At 40.7% G+C, this 27,137-nt stretch overlaps 2 protein-coding genes across 8 annotated transcripts in view; one reads left to right on the top strand and one right to left on the bottom strand.

Annotated features, from left to right (window-relative positions):
• Positions 1-16,658, top strand: part of wdr17 (WD repeat domain 17) — a 154,837-nt gene extending 138,179 nt beyond the window's left edge. For all 5 annotated transcript variants that reach the window (XM_072257670.1, XM_072257672.1, XM_072257671.1 and 2 more), the window contains 2 exons: positions 5,596-5,776; positions 8,910-16,658. In XM_072257670.1, the coding sequence (XP_072113771.1) occupies positions 5,596-5,776; positions 8,910-9,029 (301 nt within the window). In that variant the 3' untranslated portion in view covers positions 9,030-16,658. The remainder of the gene's footprint in view (positions 1-5,595; positions 5,777-8,909) is intronic.
• spata4 (spermatogenesis associated 4) overlaps positions 1-27,137 on the bottom strand; it is an 87,634-nt gene that overhangs the window by 35,731 nt on the left and 24,766 nt on the right. The window contains exon 4 of one of the 3 annotated variants that reach the window (XM_072257677.1): positions 24,963-26,502. The exons of 1 other annotated variant lie outside the window; for it this stretch is intronic. In XM_072257677.1, the coding sequence (XP_072113778.1) occupies positions 26,384-26,502 (119 nt within the window). In that variant the 3' untranslated portion in view covers positions 24,963-26,383. Of the gene's footprint in view, positions 1-24,962; positions 26,503-27,137 lie in introns of those variants that run through there. One more of the 3 variants, XM_072257675.1, reaches the window with a different exon arrangement.

Raw genomic sequence — 27,137 nt, forward strand, 5'->3', positions numbered from 1 at the left:
TCTCTTTTGGTATTACTTATGTAATTTATTTTTATATATACTTATTGTCATTTATAGTTTCTATAATGGTGTATTGCACCATACTATTACTGCAAAACAACAAATATCACGACGTATGCCAGTGATATTAAACCTGATTCTGATTCTGACTTGTGTACAGGAAACAACATTAAACAGTCTTGAATCTTCGGCCTAACTGGTCCATGCTGACCAAGATCCCCATCCAAGCTAGTCCCATTTGCCCACATTTTTCATATATCCTTCTACACCTTTCCTACCCATGTACCTGTCCAACTATCTTTTAAAAAGTGTTAATGTATATACCTCAACCACTTCCTCTGGTTGCTCATTCTATTTATGGACCACCCTTTGTGTACATAAGTAATCCCTCAAGTTCCTATTAAACTCTTTCCTTCTCAGTTTAAACCCCATGCTGTCTAATGCTGTGAAAAAGACAAGGTTAGGAAATGTGTGCGTTCACCCCTGAAGGAGTGACTTGAAAACAAACTAAAACTGCTCAGAGACTGAGTACGGAGGTTGACACTGTATGACACATGTCCAAAATAACGAATTTCCAAATTGATTAAAGTACATTCAATCCTTTGTTATGAAACCAGCAAAGACAAATAATCTTGTAGCAATAAAAAAAACTACTGAAACTAAAACTAGCGATATAACAAAATTAACATTCAAATTAGCATAACTAAGTGGTTGAATTAAATTAGCATAATCAGAATTAGCAAAGCTAGTACAATAGTCAACAAAAATATCATTCCCAGCAGCCTCTCACAAAAGTAGAGTCAACTGAACTAACTAAACATGAATACCTAACTATACTCATATTTTTTTACCACGCCACAACCCACGTGACAAATTGTCCATAATAAACACACAACACAAATTACAACACAGAAGATAGATACATAGCTCCTACAACACCGCCTACACTATGTCCTTCATGATTTTCTGCATCTCTATAAGATCACTTCTCAGTCTCTTGTATTCAAGGAAAGTAGTCCTAGCCTCTAAAGCCTCTCCCTCTAACTCACCTCCAATCCGGACAACACCCTTGTAAATCTTTTCTGCACTCTTTCCAGCTTTATAACTTCTTTCCTTTAGCAGGGTGACCAAAACTGAGCAGAATACTGCAAGTGCAACACTCACTAACATCCTGTACACCAGTGTCCTTACCCAGACGGACAATGTCAAAATCTAGTACACTCAGTATACTGGACTCCTGAAACAGACCCTCCATTCCAGATCTATCACTATAAAAGTTTACCAGGCAGAAAGAGGCGAGGATACCAGGATGTCCTCAACTCCCCTATGGGAAAAACAAATCCAACATCCCTACTGGCTGTTGTGAATACTTACCCTTGACAACTCAAAGATTTATATAACCATATATCAATTACAGCACGGAAACAGGCCGTCTCGGTCCTTCTAGTCTGTGCCGAACTCTTACTCTCACCTAGCCCCACTGACCTGCACTCAGCCCATAACCCTCCATTCCTTTCCTGTCCATATATCTATCCAATTTAACTTTAAATGACAACATCGAACTTGCCTCAACCACTTCTGCTGGAAGCTCATTCCACACAGCTACCACTCTCTAAGTAAAGAATTTCCCCCTCATGTTACCCCTAAACTTTCGCCCTTTAACTCTCAACTCATGTCCTCTTGTTTGAATCTCCCTCACTCTCAATGGAAAAAGCCTATCCACGTCAACTCTATCTATGCCCCTCATAATTTTAAATACCTCTATCAAGTCCCCCCTCAACCTTCTGCGCTCCAAAGAATAAAGACCCAACTTGTTCAACCTTTCTCTGTAACTTAGGAGATGAAACCCTGGCAACATTCTAGTAAATCTCCTCTGTACTCTCTCAATTTTATTGACATCTTTCCTGTAATTCGGTGACCAAAACTGTACACAATACTCCAAATTTGGCCTTACCAATGCCTTATACAATTTCAACATTACATCCCAACTCCTATACTCAGTGCTCTGATTTATAAAGGCCAGCATGCCAAATGCTTTCTTCACCACCCTATCCACATGAGATTCCACCTTTAGGGAACTATGCACCATTATTCCTAGGTCCCTCTGTTCTACTGCATTCTTCAATGCCCTACCATTTACCATGTATGTCTTATTTTGATTAGTCCCACCAAAATGTAGCACCTCACATTTATCAACATTAAACTCCATCTGCCATCTTTCAGCCCACTCTTCTAAGTGGTCTAAAGCTCTCTGCAAGCTTTGAAAACCTACTTCATTATTGACAACTCCACCTATCTTAGTATCATCTGCATACTTACTAATCCAATTTACCACCCCATCATCCAGATCATTAATGTATATGACAAACAACATTGGACCCAGTACAGATCCCTGAGGCACACCACTAGACACCGTCCTCCAATCTGACAAACAGTTATCCACCACTACTCTCTGGCGTCTCCCATTCAGCCACTGCTGAATCCATTTTTCTACTTCGATATTAATACCTAATAATTGAACCTTCCTAACTAACCTTCTGTGCGGAACCTTGTCAAAGGCCTTACTGAAGTCCATATAGAAAACATCCACAGCTTTACCCTTGTCAACTTCCCTAGTAACCTCATCAAAAAATTCAATAAGATTTGTCAAACATGACCTTCCACGCACAAATCCATGTTGATGGTTCCTAATCAGACCCTGTCTATCCAGATAATTATATATACCATCTCTAGGAATACTTTCCATCAATTTACCCACCACTGACGTCAAACTCACAGGCCAATAATTGCTAGGTTTACTCTTAGAACCCTTTTTAAACAATGGAACAACATGAGCAATACACCAATCCTCTGGCACCATCCCAGTTTCTAATGACATTTGAAATACTTCTTTTAGAGCCCCTGCTATTTCCATACTAACTTCCCTCAAGGTCCTAGGGAATATCCTGTCCGGACCCGAAGACTTATCCACTTTTATATTCCTCAAAAGCGTCAGTACTTCTTCTTCTTTAATCATCATACTTTCCATAACTACCCTTCTTGTTTCTCTTACCTTACACAATTCAGTATCCTTCTCCTTAGTGAATACCGAAGAAAAGAAATTGTTCAAAATCTCCCCCATCTCTTTTGGCTCCGCACGTAGCCATCCACTCTGATTCTCTAAGGGACCAATTTTATCCCTCATTATCCTTTTGCTATTAATATAACTGTAGAAACCCTTTGGATTTATTTTCTCCTTACTTGCCAAAGCAGCCTCATATCTTCTTTTAGCTTTTCTAATTTCTTTCTTAAGATTCTTTTAACATTCTTTCTATTCCTCGAGCACCTCATTTACTCCAAGCTGCCTATATTTATTGTAGATCCCTCTCTTTTTCCGAACCAAGTTTCCAATATCCCTTGAAAACCATGGCTCCCTCAAACTTTTAACCTTCCCTTTTGACCTAACAGGAACATAAAGATCCTGTACCCTCAAAATTTCACCTTTAAATGACCTCCATTCTCTATTACATCCTTTCCATGAAACAAATTGTCTCAATCCACTCCTTCTAAATCCTGACGAAGGGTCTCAGCCCGAAACATCGACTGTACCTCTTCCTAGAGATGCTGCCCGGCCTGCTGCGTTCACCAGCAACTTTGATGTGTGTTGCTTGAATTTCCAGCACCTGCAGATTCCCTCATGTTTGCCCTTCTAAATCCTTTCGCATCTCCTCAAAATTAGCCTTTCTTCAATCAAAAATCTCAACCCTGGCTCCAGTCTTATCCTTCTCCATAATTATATTTCTTTTACTTTTTATTTAGAGATACAGCATGATAACAGGCCCTTCCAGCCCAATGAGTCAGTGTCACCTAATTAACCGTGATCAATTAACCTAGTAACCCACACATCTTTTAGAACATGGGAGGAAACCGGAGCATCTGGAGGAAACCCTCACAGTCATGGGGAGAACATACAAACTCCTTTCAGACAGTGCTGGAATTGAACCTGTGTCACTGATGCTAACTCTGCTCTACTGTGCATTGAACATTGTGAGTCACGTGCACAAGGAAACCTAATGTGAAAACTAGAAGAAGTGTATCCTGCCTCACAAGTCACCTCCCCCCCTTCCTCCAACCACACCATCAGGCATGTCCTACCACATCAATGGTTGCGTCTGCAAGTGCCACACTGACCCTATCAGTCAGTTCCAAACCCACAGAGCCAGAATGAAAGCAGGTCCTGCTCGATCCTCAGGGAGTGCCTTGGAAGGCATTACCTTTGCAAATTCCAGAGTGCTAGGCACCATAGCTTCTGTTTGATGTGAGATGTCGAGAGCTGAGGGGAGACCTGATAGTTGTGCATAAAATCATGACAGTCATAGACAGGGTAGATGGTCAGAATCTTTTTCCCAGGGTAGAAATGTCTAGTACTAAGCAACATTTATAGTGATAGAAGAAAAGTTTTTTAAAAAAAAGGTGAGTGGGGCATTTTTTTACATAGGAAGTGGTAGATCCAGATGTAGCGGTGGAAGCAGATGCAATATTGTATTTAAGAATCTTTGAGAAAGACTCAGTACATGCAGGGAATGGAGGAATATGGATCATGTACAGGCAACAAGGATTTAGCTAGCTTTGGGATTGTGTTCAGCACATACCTCATGAGCTGAGGGGCTTGTTCATGTGCTGTACTGTTAATCCTTACTATTACTATGTTCTATTAATAACTTGAGTCCATTATACATCTATAAATCATTGTTTCAAACTGCAATCCTTCAGAATACACATGTATTAATTATGAACAACACACACAAAATTACTGGAGGAACCCAGCAGGCCAGGCAGCATCTATGGAAAAGAGTAAACAGTCGACAATTCAGTACAAGATCCTTCATCATGAAGGATCTCGGCCTGAAACGTCGACTGTACTCTTTTCCATAGATGCTGCCTGGTCAAAGAACACTGAGGCTGTCTACAAGAAGGGTCAGAGCCATCTCTATTTCCTGAGAAGACTGAGGTCCTTTAATATCTGCTGGACAATGCTGAGGATGTTCTACGAGTCTGTGGTGGCCAGTGCGATCATGTTTGCTGTTGTGTGCTGAGGCAGCAGGCTGAGGGTAGCAGACACCAACAGAATCAACAAACTCATTCGTAAGGCCAGTGATGCTGTGGGGATGGAACTGGACTCTCTGACGGTGGTGTCTGAAAAGAGGATGCTGTCCAAGTTGCATGCCATCTTGGACAATGTCTCCCATCCACTACATAATGTACTGGTTGGGCACAGGAGTACATTCAGCCAGAGACTCATTCCACCGAGATGCAGCACAGAGCGTCATAGGAAGTCATTCCTGCCTGTGGCCATCAAACTTTACAACTCCTCCCTTGGAGGGTCAGACACACTGAGCCAATAGGCTGGTCCTGGACTTATTTCCTGGCATAATTTACATATAACTATTTAATTATTTATGGTTTTATTACTATTTAATTATTTATGGTGCAACTGTAACGAAAACCAATTTCCCCCAGGATCAATAAACTATGACTATGTTGTCTGGATTTCCTGTGTCTGTAGAGTCGCTCATGTTTGGTATTAATTATGAGCTGGTTTTTAAATTGTGCCAGGTTTGAGGACTTACCGTACACCCCTCCTTCTGAACTCCAAAGAGAGGCGTACAGCATTTTACTAAATAGGATTAAAGAGGAACCCATCAAAGGACTTATCGGCCCTGATTATGTCACAGGTTCTAATCTTCCTAGCCACTCAGATGTCCACATCTCCTGCCTCACGGGTTTACGGATACAGGTATGAAAATAATTTTTTTTTAAATTTTGGGTCATTAAAATTAGTTTGCTTAGTTGTCAATTTTACTTGCACAATGTACATATTCACCTCTAGAAAACTGTGCATCAGAATTAGAATACATTGAAATTCCTTGCTCAGGTATATTCACAGAGTAAACAGTATACATGCTCTTATTAGATACAATGAGCGCAAACAACTGAATGGTGAAAATTTAATAGTGCAATCTCAAGTAGTGCAAACAGAAATGCTAAAGCAACAGCAACAGAATAACTCAGAGAGGTAGATTAAGAATCCAAGAAGCTGGCAATGCCAGAAGCAAGGGAAATGTGAAAGAGGTGATTGATGCAAGAGTCAGATAGCAGTGGAACAGTGTCCTTGAATCTGAGCATCCTGAGTTTCAGGCTCCTGTATTTTCTCCCAGATTGTAGGAGAGAGAAAAAGTAATAGCCAGAAGAGGAAGTTTAATTAACTTAGGCCAGGGGTTTCCAACCTGGTGTCCACAGACCCCTTGCTTAATGGTATTGGGTCCGTGCCATAAAAAAGTTCGGGAATATCTGATTTAGAAAAAGAATTTCAGAGAAATGTGTTGTTAATGGAGAGATGGCAAGGAAACCGTGTAGCAAAATAATCTCATTTAGAATTTACAATAATAACAGGGTTGTCGTGGTGGGAGATTTTAATTTCCCAAATATCAATTGGCATCTACCTAGAGCGAGGGGTTTAGATGGGGTGGAGTTTGTTCGGTGTGCTCAGGAAGGTTTCTGAGAAATATGAGGCTATTGGGCAGGAACTTGGAAGCATAAATTGGGAACAGATGTTCTCAGGAAAATGTACGGAGGAAATGTGGCAAATGTTCAGGGGATTTTTGTGTGGAATTCTGCATAGGTATGTTCCAATGAGATGAAAAGGATGGTAGGGTACCGGAACTGTTGTGTACAAAGGCTGTTGTAAATCTAGTCAAGAAGAAAATAAAAGCTTACAAAAGCTTCAAAAAACTAGGTAATGATAGAGATCTAAAAGATTATAAGGCTGGCAGGAAGAATGAAATTAGGAGAGCCAGAAGGGGCCATGAGGAGGCCTTGGCGGGCAGGATTAAGGAAAACGCCAAGGCATTCTACAAGTATGTGAAAAGCAAGAGGATAAGACGTGAGAGAATAGGACCAATCAAGTGTGACAGTGGAAAAATGTGTATGCAACCAGAGGAGATAGCAGAGGTATTTAATGAATACTTTGCTTCAGTATTCACTAAAGAAAAGGATCTTGGCGATTGTAGGGATGACTTGCAGCGGACTGAAAAGCTTGAGCATATAGATATTAAGAAAGAGGATGTGCTGGAGCTTTTGGAAAGCATCAAGTTGGATAAGTCACCAGGCTACTGTGGGAGGCAAGGGAGGAGATTGCTGAGCCTCTGGCGATGGTCTTTGCGTCATCAATGGGGATGGGAGAGGTTCCAGAGGATTGGAGGGTTGCGGATGTTGTTCCGTTATTCAAGAAAGGGAGCAGAGATAGCCCAGGAAATTATATACCAGTGAGTTTTCCTTCAGTGGTTGATAAGTTGATGGAGAAGATCTTGAGAAGCAGGATTAATTAACATTTGGAGAGGCCTAATATGACAGAGTCAGCATGGCTCTGTCAAAGGCAGGTTGTACCTTACGAGCCTGATTGAATTTTTTGAGGATGTGACTAAACACATTGATGGAGGTAGAGCAGTAGATGTAGTGTATATAGATTTCATCAAGGTATTTGGTAAGGTACCCCATGCAAGGCTTATTGAGAAAGTAAGGAGGCATGGGATCCAGGGGGACATTGCTTTGCGGATCCAGAACTGGCTTGCCCATAGAAGGCAAAGAGTGGTTGTAGATGGGTTATATTCTGCATGGAGGTCGGTGACCAGTGGTGTGCCTCAGGGATCAGTTCTGGGGCCCCTTCTCTTCATGATAAATGACCTGGATGAGGAAGTGAAAGGATGGGTTAGTAAATTTGCTGATGACACAAAGGTTGGGGGTGTTGTGGACAGTGTGGAGGGCTGTCAGAGGTTACAGTGGGACATTGATAGGATGCAAAACAGGGCTGAGAAGTGGCAGATGGAGTTCAACGCAGATAAGCATGAGGTGGTTCATTTTGTAGGTCAAATATGACAGCAGAATATAGCATTAATGGTAAGACTCTTGGCAGTGTGGAGGATCAGAGGGATCATGGGGGCCGAGTCCATAGGATACTCAAAGCTGCTGCACAGGTTGACTCTGTGCTTAAGAAGGCATACGGTGCATTGGCCTTCATCAGTCGTGGGATTGAGTTTAGGAGCTGAGAGGTAATGTTGCAGCTATATAGGATCCTGGTCAGACCCCACTTGGAGTAATGTGCTCAGTTCTGGTCGCCTCACTACAGGAAGGATGTGGAAATCACAAAAATGGTGCAGAAGAGATTTACAAGGATGTTGCCTGGTTTGGGGAGCATGCCTTACAAGAATAGGTTGAGTGAACTTGGCCTTTTCTCCTTTGAGCGACGGAGGATGAGAGGTGACCTGATAGAGGTGTATAAGATGATGAGAGGCATTGATCGTGTAGATAGTCAGAGGTTTTTTCCCAGGGCTGAAATGGCTAGCACAAGAGAACACAGTTTGAAGGTGTTTGGAAGTAGGTACAGAGGAGATTTCAGGGGTAAGTTTTTTACGCAGAGTGTTGAGTGCATGGAATGGGCTGCCAGCAATGGTGGTGGAGACGGATACGATAAGGTTTTTTAAGAGACTCCTGGATAGATGCATAGAGCTTAGAAAAATAGAGGGCTATGGGTAACCCTAGGTAATTTCTAAGGTAAGGACATGATCGGCACAGCTTTGTGAGCCGAAGGGCCTATATTGTCCTGTAGGTTTTCTATGTTTCTATGTTTCTACTTGAGGGGAGAAAAGCTCTTTGAGTGGTCTTTGCATAGAGCTGGGTAGGTCATAGGGAAACAAAAGTTTGTTGTTTGATTGAGGTTCTACTGATTTATATGTAGTTAAAATAACATGTTGTGGTCAAATCATGAGGTAAACTATCCCCTAAATAGGCTTTTACGTAAGGTGTCAGTCTACATATGTATGTAGAGTCAAGGTACCTATCTTTTAATTGTGTTCCTTTTTTTCCTCTTCCAGGGGCCGGTGTATTTCCTCGAGGATGGAAAATCAGCAATCTCGCTTAATGATGCACTAATGTGGGCAAAAGTCAACCCTTTCTCTCCCTTAGGAACAGGAATACGTCTCAATCCATTCTGATTGGAAATGTAAAGAAATTACATTTTTGGTACTTTTATATCATTGGCTACTGTTAGGTTAGTAGTGTACTAACCTTGCTGGATAAAAGACAGGAGTATGGCATCATGCAGTAGCCAAGTCTATTTTATAACATGTAAGTTGCAATAGTCCAAGGAAATGTCAGATTTTCCAAAGATCCAGTGCAGGCTTTTGAGATATCAATTGCCTGATTCAGTATGTTCTGCTTGATGCCAGGAAAATCATTTCTCTGGGAAACTTAAATGGACAGAAATTGTGGTTACCATGCTAATTAGAAATTCGACCATGCTGACTTCAGATTTAGTAATTTTAAATATTATCTCCTCATGCTCACACATATTAACATTTCTACACCTGCCCCAGGGAGCGTTCCAGTAATGAGCACATTTACAAATAATTTATCACCCAACTAAATAAACCAAAAATGCATGATGATTACAGCCACAAAGCTCTTGAAGTAAATCAGGAAAATGCTAAACCTGCAGTGCTGATATTCAATAGATCAGTAGTTCAATCGGTCATTAGCTGACAATATATGGATGCTCCATGTAGCTATGAAGATTCTGTTAATGATTCAAACTAAAAATGGAAAATCTATTTAAATTCTGTGAAGCAGATTTTAAATGCTTATTAGCATGTGCTGCGGAGCACAATACATATACTTCAAAATAGAAATATCTTATAATGATAATGATGGACATTTAAAAAATATTAACACTGTAAATGCTGTTAGGTCATTGTAATTATAGAATTGCCTGAATCGATCAGTGCAATGCATTCTTATTTTAAAACACAAAGATCAGCCCATTGCCAAATACCTCTTTAATCTTTAAGTTTACATCCATAGATTTATTTTTTTAAATAACTACAAAGTGCAGTTTCAGTGCTACTGGCTGCCTTTTGGTAAACGTACAGTAATTTTGCAATTGCAAGAAGACCGGAACCGACTGTGTTTCCTGGTATGATTTTGTTGTCCTTCATTTAAGAGTCTGGGAAATACATTGTGGAAGTCGTGCCTTAATATGGGTCAGATACATCCAGATCCTTCTTAAAATCATCAATTTAATTTTGCATGTGATCATCCCTGCACTTCTGTGGAAAACTTATTGATTACAAGCCCACAGCAGAGAATGCCTAGTTAATTGCAGGAAGTGTAATAGTATTTGTTTTTAAAGGAGTGATTCCACACAAGAGTTACAGACACTCAATTCAGAATCAGGTTAATTATCTGATACATGTTGTGAAATTTGTGGCAGCAATGTAGTGCAGTGCATAAAAATTACTATAAAAATTAGTGCAACAAGAGACCAAAAAGTGAGGTAGTGTTCATTGGTTCATTATCTGTTCAGAAATCTGATGATGGAGTATAAGAAACTGTTCCTAAAACATTGAATGTGTGTCTCAGGTTTCTGAACCTCTTCTCTGATGGTTGCAAAGAGAAGAGGGCATGTCCTGGATGGTGAGGGTCCTTCATGATGCCACCTTCTTCATGCATCACCTATTGAAGATGTCCTTGATGACGGGGAGGCTATTGCTATGAAACAAATGGATGGAAAATTACAATTCTCTGCAGCTGTTGGCAGGATTACATTTAATTGAAATGACCTGACTGGTCACTGGGGCTCACTCCTATGCTTTTGACAATCAGTGTCACATTCCTAATATGAACTGAGAGCAGTTAGGTGAGAAAATGGAAGGCAGTGATGATCTCAGTTCAAGCCAACATTATTGACACATGGAAGAAGGGCAACATAGAGAACAGGAATCTGGAAGATAGAGTCCATGTCATCTTTCTTCATTTTGAGTAGATCCAAATTCTCGCTAATATCTTTGTCTTTATCTGACCTGGGGAGGGCTTTACCAAACTAGATAGTACAATCTTCTTGCAATGACAAAAGTTGAGTTTGGGTGTTCTGTTACAGGATTAACATTCAGGATCACGTCCCACATTTTGAATATCATCTAAGTTGTCCATTATATTTCTTTGAGTGTTGAATTTTCTAGCAGCAGTCACACTAAGCTGAATGTTGGAATGTGCACATCAATGTCAAGGCCAGTGTTTAACAGTTTGGTAATTCCCCTCCAAACACTGCAGCTCTTCTAATGAAGATATGTTCACAGAGTTGTTGCATGAAGAGTTCTAGGACTTAGAGCAAGCAGCAATGACAGAGAGGTGATGCCAGGATGGAGTGTTACTTGTATGGGATCTCCAGGGTGTGAGTTGCCATTGTTGCTTGAGGTTTATCTTTGAGAAAAACTAGGGAAGTAACTGCAATGCATTTTGTAGATAGCACACACTGCCGTTCCCAATAGTGATGTCTTAAGCTTTATCCTGGATGATGAGTGTTTGCTTCTTGAGGGTTGTTGGAACTACACTCATCCAGAAAATTTAACAGATTATTCAATCACTTGTGGCTTTTTGAAGATGAAATAGCTTTGGGAGGTGTCAGGAGGTAAGTCACTAACTGCAAGGTACCCAGCCTGTGATATATTCTTGTGCCACTGTTCTGGTTGACATTCGGGTCAACGGTAAATGTTAATAGTGGGGGACAAAAGGTTGGTGGGTGCCACTGAATGTCAAGAATGGGCGGTTAGACTGTCTACGCTGTTGAAGTACATCATCGCCTGGAGAGTGGCATGAAAAGTACGGTAGTGTCACGGTTAGCACAATGTTATCACAGTCTCAAGGGCCAGAAGTTCCTACTCCACGCTGTATTGCTAAATAAATAAATAAAATTATTTCCACTTGACCAGGTGTAAGTAAACCATGTAAAATTGAAGTAAAGAGCTTAGAGCTTGAAAGTGGAAGGAAATTTCAGCCTTTCAATAGAAGCAAAGGTAGAAATTGTACAAATTCCAGCAGCACATCTCTTATCTCCCTGATGCCAGAGAATTGAAGGATTACTAATGCTACTACTTAACAAATGGGGAAGGAACAGGAAGAAAAAATAGAGCCTAATTAGTTCAGATTTGGTGCTTAGCAAATTATCAGTTCCAATGACCAGGATAAACCTTTGGTGCCAAAGGCAACGATTAAACAGGATCTGTCAACACAGATTTGCTAAAAGGTCAAGGCTAACTAACCAGACTGAATTTTGTGAGGAAGGTCAATGAGGGAAGTGCATTTGATAGTTTATATGGATCTTAGCAAGGCTCTTCAGTAGATTTCATAAGCCAGGCTAGTCAAAAATAATCATGCACATGGAATCCAGAGCGGCCAAGTAGATCTGCAAGTGATACAGTACACTGAGTTATCGTAAACACTTGCAATTTTTTTGTAATAGTATTCATTATCTTTTTTAAAAATCTGATCTGTCTTAATCTATCTCCAGATAAGTTTTTTCTCTCACTCTTTTCTCCTGCCAGCTCTGCTTTGAAAACTGTGAACCACTCTCCCTCATTTCTGAGGAAAGGTAGCTGACGCAAAATGTTGACTGGTTTCTCTTTCCACATATGGGGCTTGACTTGCAGAGTTCATCCAGCACTTTTATTTTTAAGCATTTCAGATTCCAGCATCTGCAATTTTGCTTATTTCATCTTTGTGAACCCTCTCTGCACCCTGACCAGTGCGATCACATTTTTCCTGTAAGATAATGAGATCAGAAGTGTGTGGAGAAAATGTACCAAAGTAAGCAACACACACAAAACGATGGAGGAACCCATCAGGTCTCAGCATTATGCTGACTGTTTATTTCCCTGCATAGATGGTGCCAGATTTGCTGAGTTCTTTTGTGTGTGTTGCTCAAGGTTTCCAACATCTGCAACAACTCTTGTGCAGCAGGATAAGGCTGTATACAAATATATATGCTCACACAACTACCAGAATCGTACAGAATATTTGTTAAATCATAGGTTGAATACTACATGCAGGTTTCACATTATTGGAAAAATATGATTGCACCAGAACGGATGAAGAGAAACTTTACGAAGATATTTAGAAGGCATAGGGTAGTGGTTGAAAGGATTTATTCTCACTGGATGTCTGTGATTAGTGGTGTTTCACAGGGACCTGTAATGGAAGCATTGTAGTTTGTGATGTATATAAATGAAATACATGAAAATGTAGCTTGGGTGGGTTAGTATGTTTGTAGATGATACAAAGATTGATGGTGTTGTGTATAGTGGAGATGCTGGCAAAGAATACAGTGGGAAATAGATCAGATATGGGTGGAAAATGGCAGATGGAGTTTAACCTGGCCAAATGTGAAGTGTTACACCTTGGTAGGTCAAATGTAAAGAGACAGTACACTGTAAAGGGCAAGACCCTGAACAGTATTGATAAGCAGAGGGATCTTGAGAGTCCAAGTTCATAGCTTCCTGAAAGTGGCTATACAGGTTGGTAAGGTGGTTGAGAAGGTATATGGCATCATTGTCTTTATCAGTTAAGGTACTGAGTTCATTGGCTTTGTATCTGTACTCGGCACAATGACAATAAAGTTGAATCTAATCTAATCTAATCAAAGTCAGGAAGTTATGTTGTAACTTTATAAAACTCTAGTTCGGCTGCAGCTGGAGTATTGCACACAGTTCTGGTCGCCTCATTGTAGGAAGGATGTTGAGCCTTTGGAGAGGATGCAGAAGAGGTTTACCAGGATGCTGCCTGAATTAGAGGGCATGTGCTATAACACAAGGTTGGACAAATTTGGGTTATTTTCTTTGGAGCAGCGGAGGCTGAGGAGAGATTTGACACAAGTTTATAAGATTATGAGAGGCATAGACAGAGTAGATGGACAATACCTTCTATCTTGGGGTTGAAATGTCTAATACCACAGAGCATGAATTTAAGTGAGGAGGTAATTTCCAAAAGAGATATGAGGGAAAGTTTTTCCAAACAGAAAGTGGTGAATGCCTGGAATGCACTGACTGGGGAGGAGGTAGGATAGTAGAGGCAGATACATTAGAGACTTTAAAGAAATGTTCACATAGGAACATGAATGTGAGGAAAATGGGAGGATATGGATATTGTGTAGGCAGAAGAGATTAATGTAGTTAGCCATTTGATTACTAATTTAATTGGTTCGGCACAAGATTGTGGGCTGAAGAGCCAGTTCCTATTCTGTAATGTTACTAGAATGGGAACATTTTAGCAATGCAAAGAATGGTTATATACGATAGTTTCATAGGAAACAATAAGGCTAATGTGCAACATTATGAAGATCCTTAAAAGACAAGAAGAGCTTATTATCTTTTGCAAATAATTCAAAGAGAGTCAAGGATTTAAAGAAATTAGTAGAAGAATTAGGGAGAGACAAGGAAATTAATTTTTAACCTGAGATATGATGAAATAAGTTCCTTTTTCAAAGATTTTCTAGTATATGACCATATGATGGAAGTTTATCAATGAAGCAGCTCAAAAGGATTTGCTGTAGGTCACTGTTTTGAGGAGGTGCTATGGAACTATCCTTGGGTGAAATGATTGACTTCCATTAGCTATGTGATCTTTGTGTGTAATACTCCAACCAGTGAAGCCGATTCACTTCAGTTTTTCCAGACATTTTTGATATTAAACTTGGTTAAGTGCTTTACTGCCAAGGGTAGTCAGTGTTACTACTCTGTAATCCACTCTGTACAGTGGCCTATAGAAGAGTGGTTCTGGAGGAACCCAGACAGGGCACTGATGGAGAGGATGTTTATGAGGTACCACTTAGTAATGTTGTCAATAATATCCTCTAGCAGTTTATTAATGGTTCAGAGAATATTTACTGAGTGGACATAGGCAAAAATGGATTTGTCCATTGCATTGTGGACTGGACAAACCTCAGCGATCTTCCATATTTATGCTGGATGTTAATTTGGAATGGGAATATCAAGAATACTACAGAGGATGGAAATCGAAGTAAAAATAGAATATTCTGGAAAATCTCAACAGGCTAGGCAGCATCTGTGGAAAGATAAAGAGTTAATATTTCAGGTCTGAGATTCTTCAACAGACCTGAAAAAGAGGGAAGAAACACGTTAGTTTTCAGTTGCAGGGAACGTAGGGAAGGGATGAGTAGAACAGAGGGAAGATCTCTACCTGAGTGGGACCAAATGAGTTAAGATGGCAATGAGAAAAAGATTATCCTTTTTCCTGCCTTGCGAGTTGCTAAGAGCTGTGAGATCTGCTTAGCAGGCTAGGCTACACTAACGGAGAGAAGCAACAAAATTACAGACATATGAATTAGAGAAGTGGCCATTCTGATGCAAGAAGAAAGAGTGAGTTACTTGAAGTTAGGGAATTCAGTATTAAGTCTGGAAAGCTACAATGTGACCATTTGTAGGATGAAGCGTTGTTAGTCAAGTTTTTATTGGACCTTGTTTTTACTTCACATTTCTAGCATCTGTATTTTTTTCCACAAACAAGAGAAATTCTGCAGTTGCTGGAATTTCAAGCAGCACACACTTTTGTGCTGGCGAATCTCAGCAGGCCTGAGAGTAAACAGTTGATGTTTCAGACCAAGACCCTTAATTGGGACTGGAGAAAAAAGATGAGAAGTCAGAGTTTGTCCAGCATTTTGTGTGTGTTGTCTGGATTCTTTTGTTTGCCGGCAAATAACACTGTAATCATGATTTAATTAACACCTGTTGAAAACAGCTGGATAAAGGCAATCGGTACTGAAAATCTGAAATAAAGACTGTGAGTGTAAGAAAAGCTCAGTAGGTCAGAAAACATTCAAAGAGAAAGAAAATTAATTAACTTTTCCATTCATGAATCTTTCACAGATTACAACAAAAATATATTACCCTGAAACATAATAGTGCTTTAATCCCTATGGATTTAACTAACCTACAGAGTCTCTACCACAATTGTATGTAGGAATATCACTGTATACATGTGAAGTAAATGAAGGTGCTGATGTTCACAAAGTGTGTCATGATTACAAGAGAGTCAACTTTTAAATATTAAATGTGTTTCTTCTGAAGACTGTACTACAGATGGATTACCACTGCCCACGATGCCATAAATTGTTCAGGGTTTTGTGAAGTACTACATGAAGGGATGAATGCCACTTTTTCCATTTTGTTTTATTTTGGCAGGGTTATTCTAGTACAGAATCAATAGTATTTTTATCCAAGGGCACATCTAGTCTTATTTCTCGGTAAGAGTGAGGATTCTAGTGTTAAGCATTATTCTGATTAAAAAAAAAAGAAATTTGGAAGTGTTTATTTTGATGTTGTAAGTAACCTGCCTCAATTTAGTTTGTTTAATTATGTACTAATGATTATTAGTTGACTTATCTCCTGAAAACATTCTTTCAAAAGATTTAATATAGATTTGAGAGGAGAATCTCTCAACAGATCTGCATGCATGCAGAGACCTGTGTTGATAAGAGCATTGGGAATGTCGTGAAATCATGTTGCAAGTATCTTTATCCCTTTGAAACGTGCATACATAATGTTAAAACGTCATTGCATTGTTAATGTGATCTTTCAGGATTATGTATTACTTCAGATTATGTAAAATTACACCAAATTGTTCGAATCAGTCCTAGTGTGAGTGATTGTTTCCTGAATATAATAGTCTTCGTATTAATGTGATATTGTATGACCATTTCTATTTTTGTCGCTGTTTCATTTAATAATTGGGAACTGCATTTTGTTTGGGCTAAGTTATTAATAAACTCATTTAAAAACACCACAGCCAGTTCATTAATTAAAATCAACTCCATCACCAGCAACAATTTTTTATATCTTAAAAGTAAATGGTATGATGAAAGACTACAGTGAAAAAATGAGCACTGATAGAATCTGGACATCTTGGCATCTGTTTATCTTATTCTATGCAGATCATGCATAACAATATAACGTGGGTTAAATCGCTCTATCAAGTCCAGGTGAACTTATCCCTATCATGAAAATAAACTTGCTACTTCCATGTATTATTCACCTTTGCACAACTGACAATTTTCAGCATCAGATGCACACTCAATTTCACCAATTTTTGGTCAACATCATTGGAATATGTAACACCATGAAGCTCCAATCTCTGACCGATATTGAGTAGTCACAGTGCACCATAAAACACATTGTACAACTTCAATCCCTATTTAAAGGGACATAGAAAACCTACAGCACAATACAGGCCCTTTGGCTCACGAAGTTGTGCCGAACATGTCCCTACCTTAGAAATTATTAGGCTTACCCATAGTCCTCGATTTTTCTAAGCTCCATGTACCTATCCAAAAGTCTCTTAAAAGACCCTGTCGTATCTGCCTCCACCACCGTTGCTGGCAGCCTATTCGATGCACTCACCACTGTCTGCGTAAAAAAAACTTACCCCTGATAACTCCTCTATACCTACTCCCAAGCACCTTAAAACTGTGCCCTCTTGTGGCAGCCATTTCAGCCCTGGGAAAAAGCCTCTGACTATCTACACGATCAATGCCTCTCATCATCTTATACACCTCTATCAGGTCACCTCTCATCCTCCGTCGCTCCGAGGAGAAAAGACAGTCTGCTGACTTGACAGCTTCGGAAATGACTCTATGTTTCTCAAGCACCTTCTGATTTCAGCACTTAGTGGGTTCAGAGTAATTTATAAGAACAAGAATTACAACATCAAAACATTTGACTCTGACCTTGATCACAAATTTGTATGCAGGTCTCAAAGCCTAAGAACTACTTTTCAATGTTCCTTGTGACAGCAGTCTGCCTGCTGGAAAGCTCCCCCTTTTCCTATCAGAATACTCACAGCTGCCCTTGACCCATGAGAAGCTTTTTTCTAGATAGTTTGGTTTTAGAATTCAACCCAGTATGAGATGGCTGAGAGTGGGAATGTGCCTGGCAGAAAAGAATGGGAGATGGCTCACTGACCTCATAAAGGGAAATAAGAATATCTGTAAACTGCACATGATTTGACCTCTTGGGAATCTGGATAGACAATGATTCAACAATCTGCTGCATTTGGTTCATTCACCTCACCACCCCACCCTGCCCTGTCCCCACCATTTCACATTTGAGACTCAGAACTGAGCCGGTTGAACAGACCCTTTGTTGGTCAGAAAAAAAACAGACTACAAATGACTGAGCAGGAATGAGAGAAGGGCAGTGGAAACAGACAAAGTAGAAGTCTTTGTTCCTGCTTAATGAGGACAGGAATGGAGGCAGCCATTTAGTGAGACTGTCCTTGCAGCTGCCACCTTGTGAACTGTTTGGTTGATTGATTCTTGCACGGGGATAAATTAATCAGAGCAGTTGAACGTGAAGGGTCTCAGCTGAAAACGTGGACTGTTTACGCTTTTCTATAGATGCTGCCTGGCCTGCTGAGTTCCAGTATTTTGTGTGCGTTGCTGTGGTCACAAGGAGTTTCTGATAATGATCTGCTAAACGAATTACAATTTTCAGATAAGAAGCTGTTTTTTTAAAATGCATGCTTGCAGAAGGAACAGCCTGTGATCTGGTTGGCTGGGCCCAGTGTCTGGGGTGACCTGACTAGACTGGTTTGAACCAGTCTGAGTTGGATGGAACAGAAGTCATTACCGAGGGCATGGGGCTGAAGAGAGAGCCATAAAGCAATACTACTTGTAGGCCAATCATCAACTCAGAAGCTGATACAGATCAGTCAGATGATTTTTTTTTCCCCCCAGGCATTACCTTTTCTATTCCTTGACTGATCATGGAAGGTCAGGAAAATTTGGTAGGTGTGCACACAGGTACTTAGTTGTTTAAATTCATGTGCTTGTGAACTGAGGCAATAAAGGTACTTGTCAGTAAGTATAGATTCTCTCTGCAGCAACACACACAAAATGTTGGAGTAACTCAGCAGGCCAGGTAGCAGTAAACAGTTCACATTACCGGCTAAGACCGTTCATCAGGACTGGAAAGGAAGAGAAGTCAGAACAAGAAGGTGGGGGGAGGAGAGGAAGAAGTACAAGGTGGTAGGTGACAGGTAAACTGGGAGGGGGGAGGATTGAATTAAAGAGCTGGGAATTTGATGGCAAACGAGACAAAGGGCTGGATTAAGGGGAATCTGATAAGAGAGGGCAGAAGACCATGGAAGAAAGCACCCATTCAGATAAGAGGTGGGTAAATCTTGCAGAGAAGTGAGCTAAACTGACTTGTTCCTTGCCTCTGGCCCTGACACCTGGACCTTTTCAATCTGGCCTAGTGCTTAAATTGTCCATACCTCTTCCTTGCCCTCTATACGCTCTCGGGCTCCAACCCTGCTGCTTCGATTCCCAGCCGTTTCTATTCAGCCTAGCACATAAATCAATCAAATGTCTGGTATTTCCTCACTCTCGGGCCCAGGGCCCAGCCCTGCCGCCTCAGTCCTGCCTCGCCTCACCTCAGTTCTGCTGTATCGAATTGCCTCCAAATCTACTTAAGAAATGAATAAGCGTTGGCTTATTCCCTGCTCCCGGGCCTGGGTCCTAACATCTCGATTCAGCCCATACATGCCACGCTGCAACTGTCCTGCACCTTCGAGACTTCAGTTCACACCGCAAAAATGTCATGTCATGCAGACGGCTCAAAACCTCAATTCTGAAAGGGAAGTTACAGATTGTTGATTGCAGTGATCATTTACCAGAAAGACGAGAAAATCTGCGGATGCTGGAAATTCAAAGCAACACACACAAAACACTGGAGGAACTCAGCAAGTCAGGCAGCATCTGTGGAATAGAGTAAACAGGTGACATTTCTGGGTTGAGAGCTTTCTTCAGCACTGAGGGGGAAGGGGTGAGATGCCTAAATTAAAAGGTGAGGGGGAAGGGAAAAGCTAGCTAGAAGGTAATAGGTGAAGCTAGGTAGGTGGAAAAGGTCAAGGACTGGAGAAGAAAGAATCTTATAGGAGGGAACAGTGGACCATAGGAGAAAGGGAAGGGGAAGGGGTCCCAAGGGAAGCAATAGGCAGGTGAAAAGAAGTAAATGGTCAGAGTGGGGATTGGGAGGAGGATGGGTAATTGTTGTTCAACAGGAGAAAACGATATTCATGCCATCAGGTTGGAGGGTACCCAGGTGTTGCTCCTCCAACCTGAGCTTGGCCTCATTTTGGATCAAGAGGGGGTCATGGATTAACATGTCAGAATGAGAATGGGAATCGGAATTAAAGTGTTTGACCACCAGCAAGTCCTGCTTGTGGTGGATGGTACGGAGGTGCTCGACAAAGTGGTCCCCCAATTTATGACAGGTTTCACCAATGTAGAGAAGGCCACGTTAGGAGCACCGGACACAATGGACAACCCCAGCAGATTCGTGGTTGAAGTGTTACCTCACCTTGGGGACCTGAATGGAGGTGAGGGGGCAGGTGTAGCACTTAGGCTGTTTGCTTGGGTAAGTGCCTGCAGGGAGATTAGTGGAGAGGGACAAATGGACGAGGGAATCACGGAGGGAGCAATCCCTGTGGAAAGCAGAGAGGGGTGGGGAGGTAAAGATATGTTTAGTGGTAGGGTCCCTTTGGAGATGGTGGAAGTTGCAGGGGATATGTTGGATGTGGAGGCTGATGTGGTGGTACGTAAGGACAAGAGGGACTCTGTCATGACAGCAGGAAGATGGGGTGAACATAGATGTATGGGAAATGGGGGAGATGCAAATGAGGGCAGTATCAATAGGGGAGGGTGGGAAACCCCATTCTTTAAAGAAGAAGGACATCTCAGATGTCCTGGAATGGAAAGCCATATCCTGAGAACAGAGGCAATGGAGGTGAAGAAACTGAGGGAAGAGAATATTATTTTCACAGAAAATAGGGTGGGAAGAGGTATAGTCGAGATAACTATGGGAATCAGTAGGTTTATAAAAGATGTCAGTTGACAGTTTGTCTCCAGAGATGGAGACAGAGAGATCAAGAAAAGGGAGAGAGTTGTCAAAGATGGCACAGTGAATTTAAGGGCAGGGTGGAAGTTAAAGGCAAAATTGATGAGATCTGCATGGGTGCATGGGGTTGACCAAAGCTGTCGTCAATGTAGAGGAGCAAGAGTTGGGGAGCATGACCAGGGAAGGCTTTCAACATTGACTGTTCTTCATAGCCATTGAAGACGCAGGCATAGCTTGGGCCCATGCGAGTGCTCCTGGCTGCCCCTCAGATTACCAGAAAGAGGGTAATTAATAAAGTAGTTCATACTTTTCCTTGTTTTGTTAGCTACAGGCAAGTAGTTGCTGTGCTCCACTAGCACTGCCTTAACCAGAAACATCCACCCACAAGAAACATTCTCTCTATATTTCCTCTATCTAGGCCTTTCAGTATTTGATAAGTTTCAATGAGATTCCCCCTCATTCTTCTAAACTCTCGTAAGTACAGCACCAGAACCATCATATGCTCCTCATATGTTAACCCTGGAATCATTCTCATGAACCTCCTTTAGACCCTCACTAATGCCACCACATTTTTTTCCCAAAACTGCTCTCAATATTCCAAGTGCAGGGTGACCAATGCCTTTTAAGGGTATATTGCTTTTATAGTCTAGTCCTCTTGAAATGAATACTAACATTGCGGTTACCACTGACTCAACCTGCAATTTATCCTTCAAGAAATCCTGCACAAAGACTCCCAAATGCCTTTGCACCTCTGATTCCTGAATTTTCTCCCCATTTAGAAAATAGTTTATGCCTTTATATCTTCTACCAAAGCGCATGACCATACACTTCCCTTCACCAAATTCCATCTGCCACTTCTTTGCCCATTCACTCAATCTGTCTAAGTCCATCGGCAGACTCCATTTCTCAACACTATCTACCCCTCAACTTACCTTTGTACCACCCACAAACTTTGCCACAAAAATACCAATTTTGTCATCCAAATTGTTGTCATATAGCTCGAAAAGAAGCAGTCCCAACATTTACCCCTGCAGAACACCACTAGTCACTGGCAACCAGAAAGTATCCCCTTTATTCCCACTCTTTGCCTCCTGCCAGTCAGCCAATCTTATATCCATGCTAGAATCTTTCCTGTAATACCATGGGCACTTATCTTGTTAAGCAGTCTCATCTGTGGTATCTGGTCAAAGGCCTTCTGAAAATCCAAGTAAACAGCATCCACTGCCTCTCCTACATCAATTCTACCTGTTATTTCCTCAGTGAATTCCAACAAATTTGTCAGGCAAGACTTCCCCTTAAGGAAACCATGTTGACCTTGGCCTATGGAAAATAATCTGGAAATCTATTGTTTATCAGAAGGTTCAGGTGGGAGGTGCTAATGATTGAATTTCTGGGGAATCTCATCTATCTAAAGGCTATTTCATCTGGAAATTATTGTTAGATATCCAATAAGGGTGGCAGTAACGTAGTAGTTAGCATAATGATTTACTGTAGTAGTAACCCAGGTTCAAATCCATTGCTGTCTGTAAGCAGTTTGTATGTTCTCCCAAGACTTGGTTGGTTTCCTCCAGGTGCTCCAGTTTCCTTACATTCCAAAGACATGGGGTTGGGGTTAGTAAGTTGTATGCATGCCATGTTGGTGCCAGAATTATGGCGACACCTGTGAGTTGCCCCAGCACATCCTCAGACCGTTGGTCATTGATGCGAATGAACTGTATATGTGACAAATAAATCTAATCTTTACCTCTACCTTTATCTGTCGACTAGTCGCAGAAGGGCATGTTTGCCTCTTGTCCCAGGGTGTCTAACCCAGCCTGCATAGCCTTCATTGCTATAAAAGCCCCTCAAGTCATGGATTGCAGTCAGTTTTGTCACCCTTGTGGAACCAAATTACTGAGTATATTGATAGCTAAATGTTCGAGGAACCATTCCACATGAACAGTAGCAATGGACTTTCGCAAACAGTTGGCCAGTCAACAGTCACGTTCAAGACTGTCCAACCTGCTTTTCCCAATATGTAGAATGTCCTTTATATAAAGGAAAATAACAACAAAGTACCTGATGTATATCTGGTTGGATGACAGTTGTTCCACAACAGCAGGTATAGCAGCATATTTCATAATATTGCTTCATATACTGCTTGGTGCAACATCCATTTTATTCCAGAAAGGACAGAAAAGCTCATTTTGCAGTTTGTGATGTTGTTAAGTGCATCTGAGGATTTAAAAATGTCAAATGTGTTACTGAGAACTGGGGACAGCTATAACCTGCCCAGCTTCCCAACAGACATTACTGGATTACTGAACAATTCTGATCAGATTAATTTAGTGAATGTGCAATTTGCACAAGAAAGACACTACCCTAAACAATTTCTATATATACCTGTATATATTTGCTGATTTGATTGTTAGACTCTCAACACCAATCAGTAAAAATTGGGAACAACGTTCCCTGCTTTGTGACCAACAGCCTGAATGATCTCAAGACGATATGCTTAGCCCCTTGCTCAACTCCCTTTATGCCTATGATTGCATGGCTGAGCACAGCTTCAATACCATCTATAATGTTGCTGACCCCACTTTTGGTGGTGGAATCACAGGTGGCGATGAAACGAGAGTCAGATAGAACATCTAGTTGAGTGGTGCTGCAATAAAAATCTCATGATTAACATCAACTAAGTATGGAGCTATTTAATCATTGATCTCAGAAAGGGAAATTTGGGAGATTACATGCCAAGTCTCATTGGTGGATCAGAGGTAGAGGGAGTAAGCAGTTTCAAATAGCCGGGCTTTAACATCTCAGATCTCCTGTCCTGGGACTATCACAAGATGTAATCACAATGAAGATGTGCTACCATTACTACTTTCTTAGAAGCTTAAGGAGATTTGCCATGTCGCCAAATACTCAACAAACTTCTACATGTGGACTGTTGACAGTATTCTGACCAGTTGTATCACACCCTGGTATGGCAATTCCAATGCATAGGGACACACAAGGCTGCAATGGACTCAGCCCGGTCTATCACAAGCACAGTTCTCCTGATCACTGAGAGCAGCTACACAAGAAGGATTCCCATCATCTAGCTCATGCCCTATTCTCACTGCTACTATTATTCAGGAAGTACTGAAGCCTGATCTTACACCAGCAGTTTCAAGAACAGCTACTTTCCTACAACCACCATATTCTTGAACTGACCTGAACAATGCTAAACCAACTTCTGCAATGAAACATAATGGACTACCACAGACAAAATCTTAGTGCAAAAAGTAAAAACACAGTCTTAGTTTCTTCCCCCTCTCTCTTTACTGTCTTTTATGTATAATTAATATACAACATGCTTTGAGTGTTGTCTGTACCTACATTCCTACATATACCTACGTGCAAGATTCTCATTGCACCTGCAAACATAACAATAAATTCAACTCGACTGTTCCATTGCTTCTTTTCAGACACTGGTTTCGTGAATCATAAGGTCATAATTGTTCATGGAAACAGATCGTCCCACTGAGTCCACAATAACTACCAAGCATCCATTTATACAAATCTTACACTAATCCCAATTCATTCCACTCACATTCCCACTAACTTCCCCCCAGATTCTACACTCACCTATACACGAGGGGCCATCTACAATAGCGAATTGTTTCACCAACTGTTACAAAAATACGGGAGGAAACTGGAGCATCCAGAGAAAATACAGTGTCACAGGGGAATGTGCAAACTCCACAAAGACAGCACTAGAGGTTAGGGTTGAAGCAGCACCTGTGCCACTGATAAGGTATTAAAATCTCATGGTTTAAGCCCACAATTATTTTTCTAGCGATTAAGTTATCTTCCCAACATGTTCCTTTTCTACTGAGAACAATTGCATTGGATTGCACTCATGGCCATTGAGCAAGGTACACTTTTATTAGCTCGTGCTTGCCTGGCAAGAGTACTTCAGTTTTCATTCAGTAAATTAAAGTCACATAAAGCCAGGTTTCTAAAACTACTTTCTCTGCAGAATATGCCAAATCATTGAAGCAATCTAGTCACTGTTGTATGAAATGAGCAAATCGATTTGTCCAGAGCAAGATGATACAAGTAGATAACTTTGAATATAAAAATATCTCCCAAGTTAGCCAGAGGGAAAAAAAAATGATACAATGCATTTTGACAAGAAAACTCGCAGATGCTGGAAATCCAAGTAACACACACAAAATGCTGGAAGAACTCAGCAAGTCAAGTAGCATCTATGGAAAAGAGTAAACAGTCCATGTTTTGGGCCAAGACCCTTCATCGGAACTGGGGGGAAAAAGATGAGAAGTTAGAGAAAGAAGGGGAGGAAGAAGTACAAGGTGGTAGGTGATAGGTAAAACTGGGAGAGGGGAGGGAAGGCTTGCTTAAAGGGATGGATTTTGATGATGCATTCAGAAGCAAAGAGAAATAAACGTTTGCTTGAAGGGAATTAAGGGGACAAAGATTTCTCATGGATTTGCAGCATGTAATTTATACATGGCATCTAGAGGGTAGGGCAAACTTGTTCAATTATCAAGCTCCATAAATTTTTCAAAATTTATTACATGGTGGTAAGGAAGCCAGTGTTAATCAACAAGAACAATAACTATGGGAAAGTAGAACTTTAGGTCAAGATTGTGAATCATTGAGCTCAGGTTCTGGTTGACAATATAAAGAGGTTAAAAGGTGCATGTGAGTTGAAAAAGGATTGTACATAATTTGCTGCAACCATCAGGTACTGTTATATCATACGCAAACTGTTAATGCTGAAAACATCTTGTGTAAAGGAGCTCATTGCATTATTATAAGCATGTGATAAATGTATGTGTGGGAAAGGGTGGGGTTCCAACAAAGGAGGGTACAGGTTTCCTTAGGACCTGTGCATTTTTTATTACCATCTCTACTCAAAGTTGTTGTGCCTTTCTGCATCTTGTGGTGTATCACGTGGCAACATTGCCATTTCTTTAGCATTTATCTGTTTTTTATGAGGCCGAGATGCTAGCTCGACGCTCAGATCAGCACAGATGGAAAGCATGCAAGGAACTGGCTGGATTTGAACCCGAAACCAATAACCTCGAAGTCTGGTGCAGATACTACTGCACCACCGGCCGGCTATCTCCACCCACTGGATTCCCCTAATCCCATCCTAGACCATATGTCACTAAATGCCTTTGAAGTGTATGCACAATCTTGTGGACAAGTGTTGAGTGAAAACAGGATTATATTTCAGTTCTTAACCAGCTCAGAATTGTCTAGGTTGGCATATGAAGGCTGCCTACTCAGGCTGGGAACTGGAAGTAACTAGTGCATGGGGAACTGCCTGCTCAGACCCAGAGAGAAAATAAATGAGAGAATTTAAATTTATTTACATTGAGACTATTAAGTATCACACACTGCACAGACAGTTAATCTGAAGTAGTCATGACCTGATTTAACCAAAGATCATATCAGTCTATTTGGATGTACAAATGTTTTAAAACATTTTTCACATAATGCAATAACTGAAGTAAAATAGAGTCATATATTGTAATATGTGTAAAGTAAGCTATCTTACAAATTCACTTTTATTGTTCAACAGAGTAGTAGCATTATTAAATGATATTAAACCACTACAAGCCGCAACTTTGATTGCTTGAAGATAGTGACTGTGAATTTCTAACCACCTGTTTCACATTGATTTCCTTGAATAGGACATTGGCTTTACTTCGGATTTCTGAGGCTGTGGACCCTGAAAGAGGAAGGTCGCAAAATAAATAGGAAAATTGTGCCAGAGCTACAGTAGATAATTAGTAAAACGCTTTAAAAATATAAGCCTCCTTTTAAAAATTTTCTGACATTTTTCTTTGCTGTAATGGAATGAGTTGAAAGGATTGTCAATACTAACACTACTAAATTGAAGCAGATGAGGTTTACCAGAATGTTGCCTTATTTAGAGGGCATGTGTTACCATGAGAGGCTGGACAAACTTGGGTTGTTTTCTCTGGAGCAGTGGAAGCTGAGCAGAGATCTGTTGGAGGCTTATAAGATTATGAGACGCATAGATAGAGTAGACAGGGAGTATCTATTTCTCAGGATAGAAATGACTTAATACAAGAGGGCATGCATTGAAGGTAAGAGGGGGAAAGTGTGAGGGGTAAGTTTTTTACTCAGAGAATGGTGAATGCCTGGAATACATCACCTGGTATGCTAGTAGAGGCTTTTAAGAGACGGGCATGAATATGAAGAAGATGGAGGGATATGGCATTGTGTAGATAGGAAGGATTTGTTTTTGGGTTTTTTTAATTTGTTTTTTAACTGGTTCAACACAACATTGTGGCTAAAGGGCATGTTCTGGTGCTTTACTGTTCTGTGTTCTATGTTCTA

Source organism: Mobula birostris, chromosome 5, assembly GCF_030028105.1.
Source record: "Mobula birostris isolate sMobBir1 chromosome 5, sMobBir1.hap1, whole genome shotgun sequence".
NCBI lineage: Eukaryota > Metazoa > Chordata > Chondrichthyes > Myliobatiformes > Myliobatidae > Mobula > Mobula birostris.